The sequence below is a fragment of the Lactuca virosa genome, chromosome 8, assembly GCF_052849685.1.
Source record: "Lactuca virosa cultivar CGN04683 chromosome 8, Lactuca_virosa_CGN04683_v6, whole genome shotgun sequence".
NCBI classification, from domain to species: domain Eukaryota; kingdom Viridiplantae; phylum Streptophyta; class Magnoliopsida; order Asterales; family Asteraceae; genus Lactuca; species Lactuca virosa.
In genome coordinates, this window is record NC_136433.1 from 299,943,098 (window position 1) to 299,957,057 (window position 13,960).

Here is a 13,960-nt window from a genome sequence, read left to right on the forward strand (position 1 = left end):
TCAAAATAGCCATGAGTAGTTCTCCGATACTCAACAAATCGCAGTGCGTTCCTCGGTGTTCACACAGATACTACAAGTAGTCTCCTTCTGAGCCAAGGCTGGGTCCTTGAACAACTGTAGTGAGAAGGGTCTTTATGATTCTGTGATTCACATGGATTTTTTAGTCATGATTACTTTTCAAGGAGCAACGGTGATCGTTAAAGAATACTCATTCGAAGGAACAAGTGAAGATTATTTTTCGACATTCAATTTTTCAACCCCAGAAGCAAGGTGAAGCTGTACTTAAAGTTCTGTGACAGATTGCATTGAAGCCTCCTCAATCAATTTGTTGCTATCTATGAACTTGCTGAAGTGATCCAGAAGAATTGGTTTCTCTGTTAGTTTCTCTAAAGTATTTCAAAGCTACAAGTGCTGATTTTCAAGAACCTTTACAAGAAGCCTTACACCCACTGTGCGTTCAAGGTCAAATCTTTGAAGGAAGTCTGACTGTTCAAGATGAAGTCATTCATGCAAAAATTGATATGTTCATCTTGAAGTTGTGAAGAAATCGAAGATTAAAGTTGAAGTCAAGAACGAAGAGAAGATTGAAAAGAAAAGAAAGCTGTAAACCAATGGAGAGATTGTTAGAACTAAATTATGGTATACTAAGTGAAAAGAAAGCTATAAATCAATGGGGACATTGTTAGGTCATAAATTGTGGTTTATACTTTGCTTTTCATAAGCTATTAGAGTTCTTGGTCTATGATTGAAAACAACATGTTTTAGTGTTGTTTGGACCGAAATCACATGTGATTTCGGTTAGACTTTATATTGTTTTGTTTGGGTTTTGGGCTGGACCTTGATTATTAGGTCTAGGTATAAATAGTGTCATTTGAGCCTTGTAAAGAGTGTAGGACATTTTGGGGGCTGCCATATGCTTAGAACGTGTTTTGGAGAGAAACAAGAGAGAACCAAGTGTAATTGTGAATCTTATGTACCCGACTATTCAATAATAGTGTGCATTGAAGATTAACTATTGTGTTCTTATTCTATATTTCGTCTTGTCTAATTCACTTGATTGGGATTCCGCACCATCAAGTGAATTCGATTGATACATAACATTTTAGGTTTTACACAGCAAGGCGACCCCTTGGGACCTCTTCTTTTTGTCATCGTTTTGCACCCGCTTGTGCACAAGATTAGAGACAATTGTAAGCTCCTTCTCCATGCTTGGTATCTAGATGATGGGACTGTCATTGGGGATTCAGAGGAGGATGGCTAGAGTGTTGAACATTATTCGGTTGAATGGTCTAGGCTTGGGTCTTGAGTTGAACATTAAGAAAACGGAGATTTTTTGGCCCTCATGTGATGGTAGGAAGCTTCGTGTCGTTTTATTCCCAAAGGATATAGGGAGACCTTCTTTGGGGGTGAAGCTCCTTTTGGGGGGGGGGGGGGGGGGTTGTTAGTATAGACGTGGGGTTTATTAGCGGGCTGGTAATGAAGAGAGCGGTCAATGCTGTTGATTTGATGGGTCTTCTTCCACAACTATGTGACCCGCAGAGTGAGCTCCTTTTGTATGGGCATTGCAAAACTTTTCTTTGGTTTAAGGACATGCCAGCCGGTGCACATAGATTAGGCAGCTTTGTTCTTTGACAAAGGATTGCGCAGGTCTATCGAGGATATGATGGTATGTAGAGGCCCCTTCTTTGGAGACATTCAGTGGCGTCTGACTTCCTTACCTATTCGTTTCGGTGGTTTGGGTTTGTACTCGGCATACGGGGTTTCCTCATACGTATTTGTAGCCTCGAGGGCCCAATCTCGGGCATTACAAGACCACATCTTACGTGACAGTGGCATATGTGGTATGGACTCTGATTACCTATATGTTATGACTCGTCTTCGCGATACGATTCTAGGATTCGACTGTAGCGGTTTCACTAATAAGGACACCCCCCTAAATCCCAAAGAGCATTGTCGTGTGCCCTTTTTAGCAAAATCTTCAAATATATGGAAGTCAACTTCGACATGACTGTTAGACAGAAAGCAGTCTTTGAGAACAGTTTGTTGCAATGCATGGAAGTCGACTTCGACATGACTGTAGAGTACCGAACTATCATTCGTTACCGCCTCATGATTCCTCTATTTCCAATTGACGATATATGCCCAGTTTGCCGCAATGCATGTTTAGATACATTTGGGGAACATGTGGATCATTGTAGAGAGCTCCCTGGTTTTAAGTACATACATGATGTGGTTAGGGATGTTCTCTTTGATGCTTGCCGGCATGCTTGTATTTCTGCGAAGAAAGAAGCGTCGGTGAACTTTTTGACGGACCCGCAGGATGGAAGATCCATACTTAGACCGGCTGACGTTTTGGTCTTTGGATGGATAGGAAGGAAGCACGCGTGTGTGGATCTTACTGGGGTCTCTCCTCTTGTCGGTTTGAGGAGCGAGGGTTTCACAGCAGGGCATGCCGCTTTGAAAACCGTTGCGTGTAAAGTGGCAATGCACGAAAATGCATGTATAAACAATCAACATGTGTTTGTACCTTTTGCATTTGATATATTTGGTTTTCTCGCACCAGAGGCGGTGGAGCTCCTCAACAGAGTCCAACGGATCATGCATTCTAATCTCATATCTCCTAGATCCACACATGTTTTCAAAAGAATTAGTTTTGCCATCCAGAAAGGGCTAGCGGCGCAGCTTGTTGCCCGTTTGCCTTCTATCGATATGTATTAAACTATATTAGTCGTATTTTAATTTAAATTAAAAAAAAATACAATGACAAAAATGTAGAGAGAATGGAAAACATCGAGAATAACTTGTAATAACATTTCATTCAATTCATGATAAGCACAATGTTAACACAAATGTAAAAACCCAACAATGAATGATTCTTTTTGTCGTTCACAAGACGAAAAGTAGTTTTATGCACAAATGAAATGGATTAGGCAAGTAGGCAGTAGGCAGCCTATTGACGAGACTGGACCGCCACTTTACAAATGGGGCATGTTTTCTTCTGGCCCAGCCATTGCTTTATACAGTATACGTGATAGAAATGACCACACTCCAACTTTCCAATCTCATCCTCCCCTTCATACTCCTCCTGTTATGTCATGTCAAACAACCAATTCATAATCATATACTCGTATTCATTTTTTCTTTTAATTTATATTAATCATCAAAATATCCAAATGCAACAACTCTTTTGTTTAAATTTCTTTTTCTTAATGTTTCTTACTTTCCCCCTATATATATTTTCTTGCCTTGACGTTAAAAAAAAAATTCACCAAACCTTCCCTTAGCTTTAAATCTTACTATAACTTCTTCAAGTCACAATTGATTGAAATTCAATCCACAATTGGTGGAAACTTTCAAACAAAATTGACCTATTTGCCCATCATCATATCTGCACAAACATTTTGATGATATCGCACGTGTTTTGTTGTTTACCAAAGGGTGTACTTTAAGTATCTCAAATGATTATTTTTGTAAAAAGTACACAAAAACGCCATATAAGAGCCAAATCCATATAAATATTGAAACTCTCATATTGCGATTATTTGATTATTGTGACTTTAACCATCGACCATTTCTACAATTGTCAGATTCTTAGACTAAAATCCCTTCTCGCATTTTCCATCATTAAAGCATTTGTCTTGTTATTAACTTATGATGTATCAGGGATGTTTGGATCCATTTTATGTGATCAATATCTTGTTATTAACATCTAAAATTACCATATTACAAAATAAAAATTATAGCATTCGCTATGTGTGAATGATGTTTTATAAACCAAACCTGACAAATGGTGCATTTCCATTGCATCTCATTTGGGACGTGAGATGATGACACCACCGGGGGCTTGGTTTTCCTGACACACCGACCGATCTCATCTTCTCTTAAACCCGTACTCACGTACCCGATCTTGTCACCAAGCTCCAACAACTCCTATTTCAACATAATTAAACCGTAAAAAATAAAATATACTGTTAGAACTGACTACTGACTGATCAAGCTTTCTAAGGCTATTTCTGATAATCGAGATAGAAAGGACATTCATGTCTTTTAAGTCCCGGTCCCACCTTTTTAGGATGGGACAAAAAAACTGCAATTTTTGTTTTATTGACATCTCTCTTCAACTTATTCTTCCAGTCTAACACATGTCAAACAATAGTATGATTTTTTGTCATTGTGTCCTAAGTAACGAAGGGGGAATAGCAAACAAACCTCATAAGACATAGCATCAACATCAAGCCTCCAGTCCCTGTATCGATCATGATCGAATCTTCCCCCCATAAGCAAATTACCTTGGAGCATAACAATCTACACCAAGAAAAAAAAAATGTAAATTAATGTTTAGTTTGTAAATTTGTAAAAGGTTTTGTAAATTTTTATTTGGTGTGTAGAACGCTAGGCTTAAAAGGGTATTTGGAATTGAATTTTCATGGGTTTTAAGGTGGAATCTTGGTGAAAGAATTTTGTGAATTCCAACGAAATTCACTTCCAAACTCATTTGCAACCAAACACACCGTTTTTACACAATAAACAAACTTAAAATAGTGCAAAACTAGTTTTAATATCTTCAAAATTAGAAATAAATGCAAAAACTAGCGTTGTATTTTCATTGATTTGCTTATTATACTCTCACTTTTTCTACCAAATTACAACAATGTCATGTAAAGCAACTGTTATAATTGGAAATGTTTTTTAAAGTACAATGTGTTAATAGGAGGAAAATTTTAAACTATAAATTTATAATGTTGTAATTAAAAGATATGAAATTAGAATGCTCTAATACACAAATAAATAAAAGTAAGTTAGCTACTTTTTGCATTTACCCCTTATAATTATGTTACTGAAAGCACAAACAACTGTCAAATCTATGAGCAAACCTCAGCAAGGCCTTCAGGAGACCGATGTCTAACATGGCGATGATGTCGAGCTCCAAATACATCAAATCGATGGTGTGGGATTCCAGAATCGGTATCGAAAAATGGAAGTTCTTCCGGATGCACCATTCTCCTTCCACCTCGCTGCCACCACAATTAATAATCCATCAAAATCGTCTTTAAAACCAAAATTGAAATCGAGTTCATGAAATTAAAAACAAGAAGAATACATCATGAACAATCATACCTCTCGTAGATTGATCTTTTCACCATCGACTTTCCCTCTACCGGAAACTACCCTTCTCGATACAACACAGTCCACTGAAGCAGCATCTGTTGACAACCCAATCCCAGGGCCACACCAAACATCAGGAACAACCAAACAAGACGATGAACTCGCTATCGCCGGCACCGGCGCCGGAGGGGGACTATTGTTAGTAGACGAAAGTACCAACCCAACACCATCACCACCGGGTTCATTACTTGAAGAAATACAATTCTTGTTCTTTTTCGGTTTCTTCTTCCTCACCTTCTTCCCTTCCCAATTCGCGGACGTCCTTATCATTGTCGGCACCGACACTTGCGCCGGAGCAGTGCATCCCAACCCCCTAAATCTTGTAGATGTGAAGTATTTCTTCTTGGTAGTGGTGTCGGAGATGGGGGAGTCATCGGTGGCGGGGGTAACTGTTGAGAGTAGAGATGAAATTGTGAATTTAGGGCGTGTGGGTTGGATTGGATCTGTGTGATTTCTGGGTTTCCTGTATCTAATTTGATGTTCTTGAGACATTTGATGATGAAGAACACTCTCTCTCCCTTCTTCTTCTTCCGCGTGTTCTTGATTGTTGGTGGTTTGCAGAGAAAGAGAGGAAAGAAGTGAGTGGAGAGAGAAAATCGAAACTCGGAATTTGCAAATAAAGTTTGACAATTTGATTTAAAGATTGCAGAAAGAGAGGGGGAGGGAATATAGGAGATGGATTTTCGAGAGATGGTGGAAAGAGAGAGAGAATGGTTGTTGCAAAGGCACGCATCCCTATTAATTATAAATAATTGTTGTAATAAAATATTATAATATATAATTGATTTGGATAATCAGTCGTTTTTAACTTTTAATGTTCAACAAAAAAATTTGATTAGTTAAGAAAATTAAGAGATAAAAAAGAAAACTGCAGATTTGGCCCTTTGCAAAAAAATTATGGGTTTTAGAACGAAAAAATTTGATTAGTTAAGAAAATTAAGAGATAAAAAAGAAAACTGCAGATTTGGCCCTTTGCAAAAAAATTATGGGTTTTAGACAAACATTTTTGATTTGTATTAGACTGGTTCTATTAGGACAAAATTGCAAAAATGGTCCCTATGGTTGGCAAATTTCTGCAGTTTTTGTCCAAAACGATACCTTGGTGCACCACTGGTCCAAATTTGGATCTTTTTATTGTTTTTGGTCCCTACACACTTAAAAAGACAATTATGCCCTTACAATTTATATTTTTCATTTTCTTTAATTCCAGAAATACATAAATTAATTTAATTTATATTTTTCATTTATATTTCATTTGGCATTTCTCTCTTAACAAAAGAAACACACACACAATAAAAAGATCGAGTTCTTGAAGGTGATTGAGTTGACTGTATTTGACTGGGATTCGACCAGAAAACGAGTTCTTATTCAGATACAAAATGATCGAACTGTTTGGCAAATCTTGTAGATCTGGTAAATCACCAGAAAACCCATTTTTCTCAAGCTTAAACTGGTCAAAGTTGATAACAAGTCAACCCCTTTATCATTTAATTCATTTTCTTCTTCTCCCCCAACACAACACCCACAAAAACCAATCAACACCACCATCACCGGTGTTGAAAGACTTCGTCGGAATTTGACACACGGTGATTAACTAAACTCCGATGGTGGTGGATCCATCTCTCCTTCCCCATCTCTATACAGAAGGCTATAGATGAAGGAGGCAAGTCTTGTTTTTCGAGAAGTTGCAGCTCCGGCAAGAACTAACCGATAATCTTTTATCCTCTTCTGTCGGCATTTAGGTGAAACAAAAGAAATTGGATGTTGAAGTCGTCCCTAATTCAATCAGTGAGAACAAAAAAGCAAACCATAGTCACTTAAACTGAATGTTGAGTTGCTGGGATTTCAATTTTAAAACCAACAAAACACATATTTATGGAAGAAATCAAAATTGATTTTGAAATATAGAAAAATACAAAAATTGCATTCCTGGGATTTTGATTTTATAACTAGCATAACATATTTTTCATTTTGAAACCGTCACACCCCCAAACCAAGGATGGCGGAAACGTCCAGGGGTGGGAATGACTTCATGTACAGTATCATAACAACGAGTATAATAGTGACCAAAGCAAACACAACCATCATAAATATAATTGAAAAAGTTACACCATAGTATGAATTGCATGTTTCAAAATCAATTACATTATGATGACAAAAATGTATTAATTGACGTCTTGTGTCCCATCCTCAAAAACAGTTGGTTACCTGTTTCACTGGTTTCTAGAGAATACAAGTAGTTTTGAAAGAGTGTCAACAATTAAGTCGGTGAGTTCATAAGCTTTTGGGTGTAGTGTTGGAAAACCTTTGTTTACAAATGTAATGTATACACAAGAAAAATCCAATATTTTTCTTATAAAATGTTATGTAGTCTTAAATCCCAAGACCAAATGTATGAGTGTGTTTCGTAATTGTAACGAAGTATGCAGTTTTAAATTGATAAAACCCCTTTTTAAAGTAAAATTTCCCGTAAACTTTAAGTGTTGTTAACTCCTTATGTGAGTCGCTATAACCATACTACAACTGGATGACCTGCTACAAAGTTTTTCAGACGCTAAACATGTTATGACATTTGTCACCCGTAGACCTACAGGTCTCGCTGTAGCTAGCAGCAAGGTGTGGGGTGTCAATCCCAATATAGATCTATATACAATTATCACGCTCTCACTACAAGAGACTGGTTATAACTTACAGGAATTTTAACCTGTACTCTAAGAGTACAATTGAAGAATTGTCTCACAACTTACGTTAACGAGTTTACGTGTGGTTTGAATGTAAAACATTTTCTGTGGTGGAAGTAAATCCCCTTTTTTTATGTAGTATGTTTGAAATGTAAAATCCATAAACTATACCTATTATAGTTTATTGTATGTGTTTGAAGTGAATGAAAACCCTTATCATGAATGACTAATTTATGTTTATGATGATAACCTCACAAGAAATGCATCCAACATTTAGAAACTTATTGTTATATACTTTGCTCAACATGTTACAAAGTGTTGTTAATATTATAAGCTGTTTAGCTAGTTTTTAACTTTTTGGCACTGTTTTATAAAAATCACAGAAAAATCATACAAAGTCTAAAACTGAATCCGTAAACTCTGAGAGTTTAGAAAATGTGTCTAGTTTGTTCATAATTTTTATTATGATTTTTAGAAGTCTCTAACTTGTGTGCAAATGTTCAACTTCACAGACTGGTCCGAAGTTGTTTCTGAAATGTTAGGCAGTTTTGTAAAAATCGCCAAAAATTATAGAAAAATCATATGAACATGTGCAAGTAGTCATTAGAAAGGTATAAACCTGAACTATTTTCACCTTGTACAGTTTTGAAAACTAAAAAGTTTAAGATGTTCAAAACAGTCCGTGAATGGAACTAAACTTTCCTGATGAAAGCTAATGTTTGAGTTTAATTAAGTATTTGGTGATTTAACTTGTATTCCCCCCTAAAACTTGAAGAAAACATGAAAATGTATGGGTATGAACTCACCTTGAGTGATTTTCTGGGATGGATGTGGAAGAAAAAAGGTTTCCAAGTCAAGAACACTTGGGAGGTGCTTGAAGATTTGAAGATCCTAGGCACAAATATGACGATATTTGTATAAGAGATCCATGATTTGAGTGAAGGAGTGTAGAGTATTCAAGTTTAGGATGAAGATACTTACCAAGAGTGGAGGAGAATGCTCAAGAACAGCCTTGAAATCTCGATTTTAGAGAGAAAAATGAGAGAGAAATGGGTTTGATTTTTGGTGAGAATAATGAATATTTTGGGAGGAGAGATAAGGATTTTTCCAGCCTTTGATTAAGGTGACTTGCTGGAGAAGAGTGTGAGAGGACAAATAGTTGACTAGATAGAGATGAATAGTGACTGGAGGTTGTCATAGGGTGGGTATGGGTAGCTTGTGTCATTACTTTATGGGAAAGTAAACACTCAAAACCAATATCTTGCACAAAAGATATTATTCTTAGATAAGGGTTTCCCCCCAAAATGTGATTAAAATATGAATATATAGGGTCTTATATGTCAAAATATAAGTTTGGGTGAAAATCCCATGCGAAAATCATCGAAAACGGGCTTAAAACGTGAAAAGGGTCGAAAACCGGGAAAAGGAGGCGAATCTGCGAAGTTTGGTCCCTGAGAACCGAAAGGAGGCTCGGTCCGAGAAGCTCACAGGTGAAAGTGTCACATGGGAGGCGAAGGAGAAATGAACCGAGAGCAGATGAAGCTTCGGTCCGAAGGGTGAGTTCGGTCCTTAAGTAGGTTTCGGTCTTGGCAGGTTCGGTCCTTAGGGTTCGGTTCTTATAGCTAGTTTCGGTTCTTATAGCTAACTTCAGTTCTTATAGCTAGTTTCGGTTCTTATAGCTAGTTTCGATTCTTATAGGGAGGCTTCAGTTCATATAGTAGTTTCGACCCTATATGGCTGTTTTTCGAGAAATCTTCCCATTTCGAGTGGTTTTTGACTAAGTTATGGGTCGGGATGCCCCGAATGATTATAAAAAGTTGAAAGAGATTTTGAGAGAGATTTGGGAGAGTGAGAGAGATTTAGGGAGACTTTGTTTGTGACCTTTGTGAGTGTTTAGCCTCGAAATGCAAGGTTCGTAAGCCCCGTTAAACCTTGTTATGAGTGTTATACGCCCCCGCAGGGTATGTAATAGTATTTTAGTGAGTAGTTACATCATTTTACCCCGATTAGGGTTTAGATTTTTTTCCAAACACGTGGAGACCCTAAGTGATACTTTTCATTAAGATAGTGAGTTGTACAATAGTAAACATAATGTAAACCCTAATATACAAGGGTTAGTTGAGTTGACCGGTTTGACTTGTTGACTTTATTTGACTTTAACTTGACCAGAAATTGATGGTTGTCACAGAAACCCAACAAATTGAGGGCATAGTAGGCAATGAACCCATTTGAAGAAAACAAAAGGGGGTTTGTAGACTGAATTCTTCAGTGTATTTCTCATCTAAAACCTCATTCTCTCCCTTGTTCTTCCTCCATCTCTCCCCTCCGCATCAAAAGACAAAACCTCTGCCTCGCCTACCTGTTACATCACATCACATCATAAGATACTCCACCACCCCCAAAATCACCGCCACCATCTTCGTTGGAGACAAACTCCCCGATCGCTGGTTGTATCAAAGTGCCACCAATGTGGATAACTACGAATCTTGGAATGTGATTAGGGTTGAACTAGCATCTATTTTTTTCTCAGGAAATCGATAGTGGAGCTATACAATTGATGAAGATAAAGAAGAACAAAGGAAGGGTTCTCTGTGTCGGTGATCGATTGAATGCCAAAAGGAAGCCAATGGGAGGGGCGTATGGTGATTTGGGTTTTTAAGGGAAACAATTGAAAGGGAAGTACCCAACAGCCACGCTCTTTGGAGAGAGAGAGAGAGAGAGAGAGAGAGAGAGAGAGAGAGAGAGAGTGTGGGGGTAAAGGTGAGTAGGAGGGGTGGGGTAGGTGTTATTTTTTTTTCTTTTAATAATAAGAAATTAATAAAGTAATTAATAAAAGAAATATAAGGGCATATCCGTCTTTTTAAGTTGGGTGTGGACCAAAACCACACAAAAATTTCAATCATAGGGACCAAAATCACATAAGGTATTCAAAATTGGACCAGTGGTGCACCAACATTTCGTTTTGGACCAAAAGTACATAAATTTGCCAACCACAGGGACCATTTTTGCAATTTTGTCTTCTATTAGACTGGTTCCGGGTATGGTAGTGGCCAGTGGGTGCGGTTTGCCACCTCATTTACTGGGAACACTGTCCATGATATGCGATTCTTACCGTGGTAGAGTCGAGCTCGACATCTTCCTATCGCATCTCTGCTGCTTTAACTAATTTATTATTTATTTATTTTTTTCAAAATTTGTATTCTACAAATAACTACAATCCTTTTATTTTAAACCACACTGATACCTTCATTTCTCTCAATCACGAGTGGTTTACACATATTAGAATCGATCTAACCGTGTGTTAAGGAGATTGTTTTGCATAATCCAGAAGGAGTGTTTTCCAACCAACATAATTGAAGGAATAATCTCAATAATCAATATTTATGTGGACAACTCTGTAGAAGACAAGAAGGAAGTGTTCAAGGTGTTATCCCTATGGCTTGTTGTAAGATCAATTTTTTTGGACATTCTTCAACTACTTCCTTACAAGCCTACATGGAATGGGATTAGAAAAAAGGGAGATTCGGTCTTAATTTGTTGTGATAAGTTTTATGTAAAGATTTATTCTATGTAGGATACCTAAACTTACTACACCCATGGTACACGTTAACATGTGTAGTTGGTTATAGACATTCACGTGTGTCATTATCTGATTAGTGATTCCTTGATATGTATTCACCTAATTCCATTATAAATAGGTAATGAGATCATTCATCAGATAGCAAGTTTGCTATAATCACTTTTTATTTATTAGTATAAGGCTAAGTAGTATGTTAGAGCTTGTAGAACAATTGTAATCATTCAGTTACAAGTTGATCAATAAAATCTTCTGTGAAATGTTCAATTTGAATTACATTTACTTTATTATGTAATTGCTGATTTGTTTGTTTGATCTTACACTCTTATGTATCTCTTTATCTCTCTTTCTCTCTCTCTCTCTCTCTCTCAATCATAATGATGAACCAGATGAATATCTGGATTCAGATTCAACACAGACGTACACCCCCTTTCTATCTCCCCATTTCTTTGATTCAACACACACACACACACATAATAATGAATCAAATGATTATTTAGGTTCAAGTTCAACACATATAAACTTACACAAACTGCACAATCGATAAACAATAACACATACAAAATCAAGAAATTAAGGGAAAGAAATATCATATAAAAGTCTCCAAATTTGTACACATAACCCAAATAAACTAGAGTTAACACATAAAACCTAGATTTAAAACAAAACCCATAAATCTAGAAAAAGACGTAACACATAAAGGTCTCTAAAAATCGACACACACACAAATGCATACATACTAAAAATCAACGTTTCGACTTCATATCTCACTTTCCCTTCCTCCGATAGCTTTGACATTTCCTTCAAAAAAAAATTATAGGAAGTATGCTCATACTTACAACAATTTATATTACTAGTAATAGCAGGGTCATTTTGAATTACACATGATATGCTTAAGATAGTCTAATACAATAAACTCAAATTAAATACAAATCTAGTTTTAAGTTTATAAAACCCAACTAATCCAAACTGACTACTAGCATCAGGCAGTGTACGTGATTTTATATAGTATAGCTAGAGTAAGTAAGGGTGTTGATATATGTTTGGACCTCGATAGCCCAATTAAAAATGGATTACTTGCCAAGGTGGTGGGCTTTAATAATTTGGGCTTTGGAGTGTGCTTAATTTCTTGGGTTTGGACTTGAAATGGGGTGGGCCGATTTATTTTTGGCTACATGGGAGTTGTGACCATGTTTTTTTGGACTTGTTGGTGATCATGGAAGAAATTTGAACCATTTCCTAGTAGTTAATGAACTAGTTAGATAAAAGCTCTTAATGATGAGCATTTTCACTTTTGTAACTCATGGTTCCTATCAACTATATATAGGGCCGATTTTCCATGAATAAAACATCACTTGAAGCTTGTTGCACTTTGCTCTCTTATTCACATAAGATAGGTCTCTTATTGTGTTTTTGTTGTGTGTCAATAGGTCTTGGCATTCAACCTAGTTCTTGCTTCAGTAGGTCTTGAGGTAAGAACTAACCCTATCTTTTTCTCTACCCTCACAATCTCGTGTTCTACCTCTCTCTCTCTCTCTCTCTCTCTCTCTCTCTCTCTCTCTCTCTCTCTCTCTCTCTCTCTCTCTCTCTCTCTCTCTCTCTCTCTCTCTCTCTCTCTCTCTCTCCCTCTCTCCCTTCCGTCCAAAAATAGTCCCCATACACGCATCATAGTGGTATTAGAGCCGAAACAAGCCTGCAGTTACTATGGATTTTACTGATCCCAATTTTCTCTAGAATCTTCAAGAAGCACTAAGGAACATCCAATATGGCCAACCAATAAGGCAAGCAAGGCGTGAACTTAGGTCAAGTGAAGAATTCAAAGTCAACGAGTTGTCGGAATTCGCGGGTGGTACGGATCCGGAAAAGTACTTGGAGTGGGAAAGAAAAATGGAACGCATATTCGAGTTCAAAGATGTAGATGACGAGAAGGATTGTAAGTTTTCCATCCTAAAATTTTGTGGTGGTGCCTCTTTGTGTTTCGAAGGGCTTAAAGCCAAGAGAACACGGGAGGGTAAGGATAAAATTACATCGTGGGAATCATTAAAAAGAAAGTTAAGAAAAAGATATGTACCAATTAATCACCGCATGGCAACCTATAAAAAATAGCCGAGTTGAAACAAGGCAAAATGAATGTGGTGGAATATATAGACGAGTTTTAAAAATTGTCACTTATGGGTGACATTGATGAAGCCGAGGAGCAAAAAATGTCTCGGTTTTTACGCGGGTTGAACTTGAATATTGCTAACATTGTTGATTTGTATCCATATTATGATTTTGACACTCTTTGCGGCTTGTGTTTAAAGTTAGAAAATCAAGAAAAATACAAGAAAACCGGCGGCCCTCAATCCGAGTTCGGGAAACCTAAGTCTTGGAGTAAGCCCGAGAATGCAACTGTTAATCCTTTTGCCGCGGGTAACTCTTCCGGAGTCCCCAAAACCGTGATTCCTCCTAAAGATTCCAAGGAGACTAGTTTGTCCAAGGTGCGGTGCTACAAGTGCCAAGGTTTCGGGCATTTCCAAAGTGTGTGTCCAACTAA

At 37.2% G+C, this 13,960-nt stretch overlaps 1 protein-coding gene across 1 annotated transcript; it reads right to left on the bottom strand.

The window, feature by feature from the left end:
• Positions 1-2,797: 2,797 nt before the first annotated feature.
• Positions 2,798-5,885, bottom strand: LOC145132103 (RING/U-box superfamily protein). Its single transcript, XM_079066755.1, has 5 exons — positions 5,119-5,885; positions 4,875-5,015; positions 4,210-4,305; positions 3,781-3,930; positions 2,798-3,085 (listed from the first exon to the last, which is right to left on the bottom strand). The coding sequence occupies exons 1-5, from the start codon at positions 5,656-5,658 to the stop codon at positions 2,951-2,953; spliced, it is 1,062 nt and encodes a 353-aa protein (XP_078922881.1). The 5' UTR covers positions 5,659-5,885; the 3' UTR covers positions 2,798-2,950.
• Positions 5,886-13,960: the final 8,075 nt, after the last annotated feature.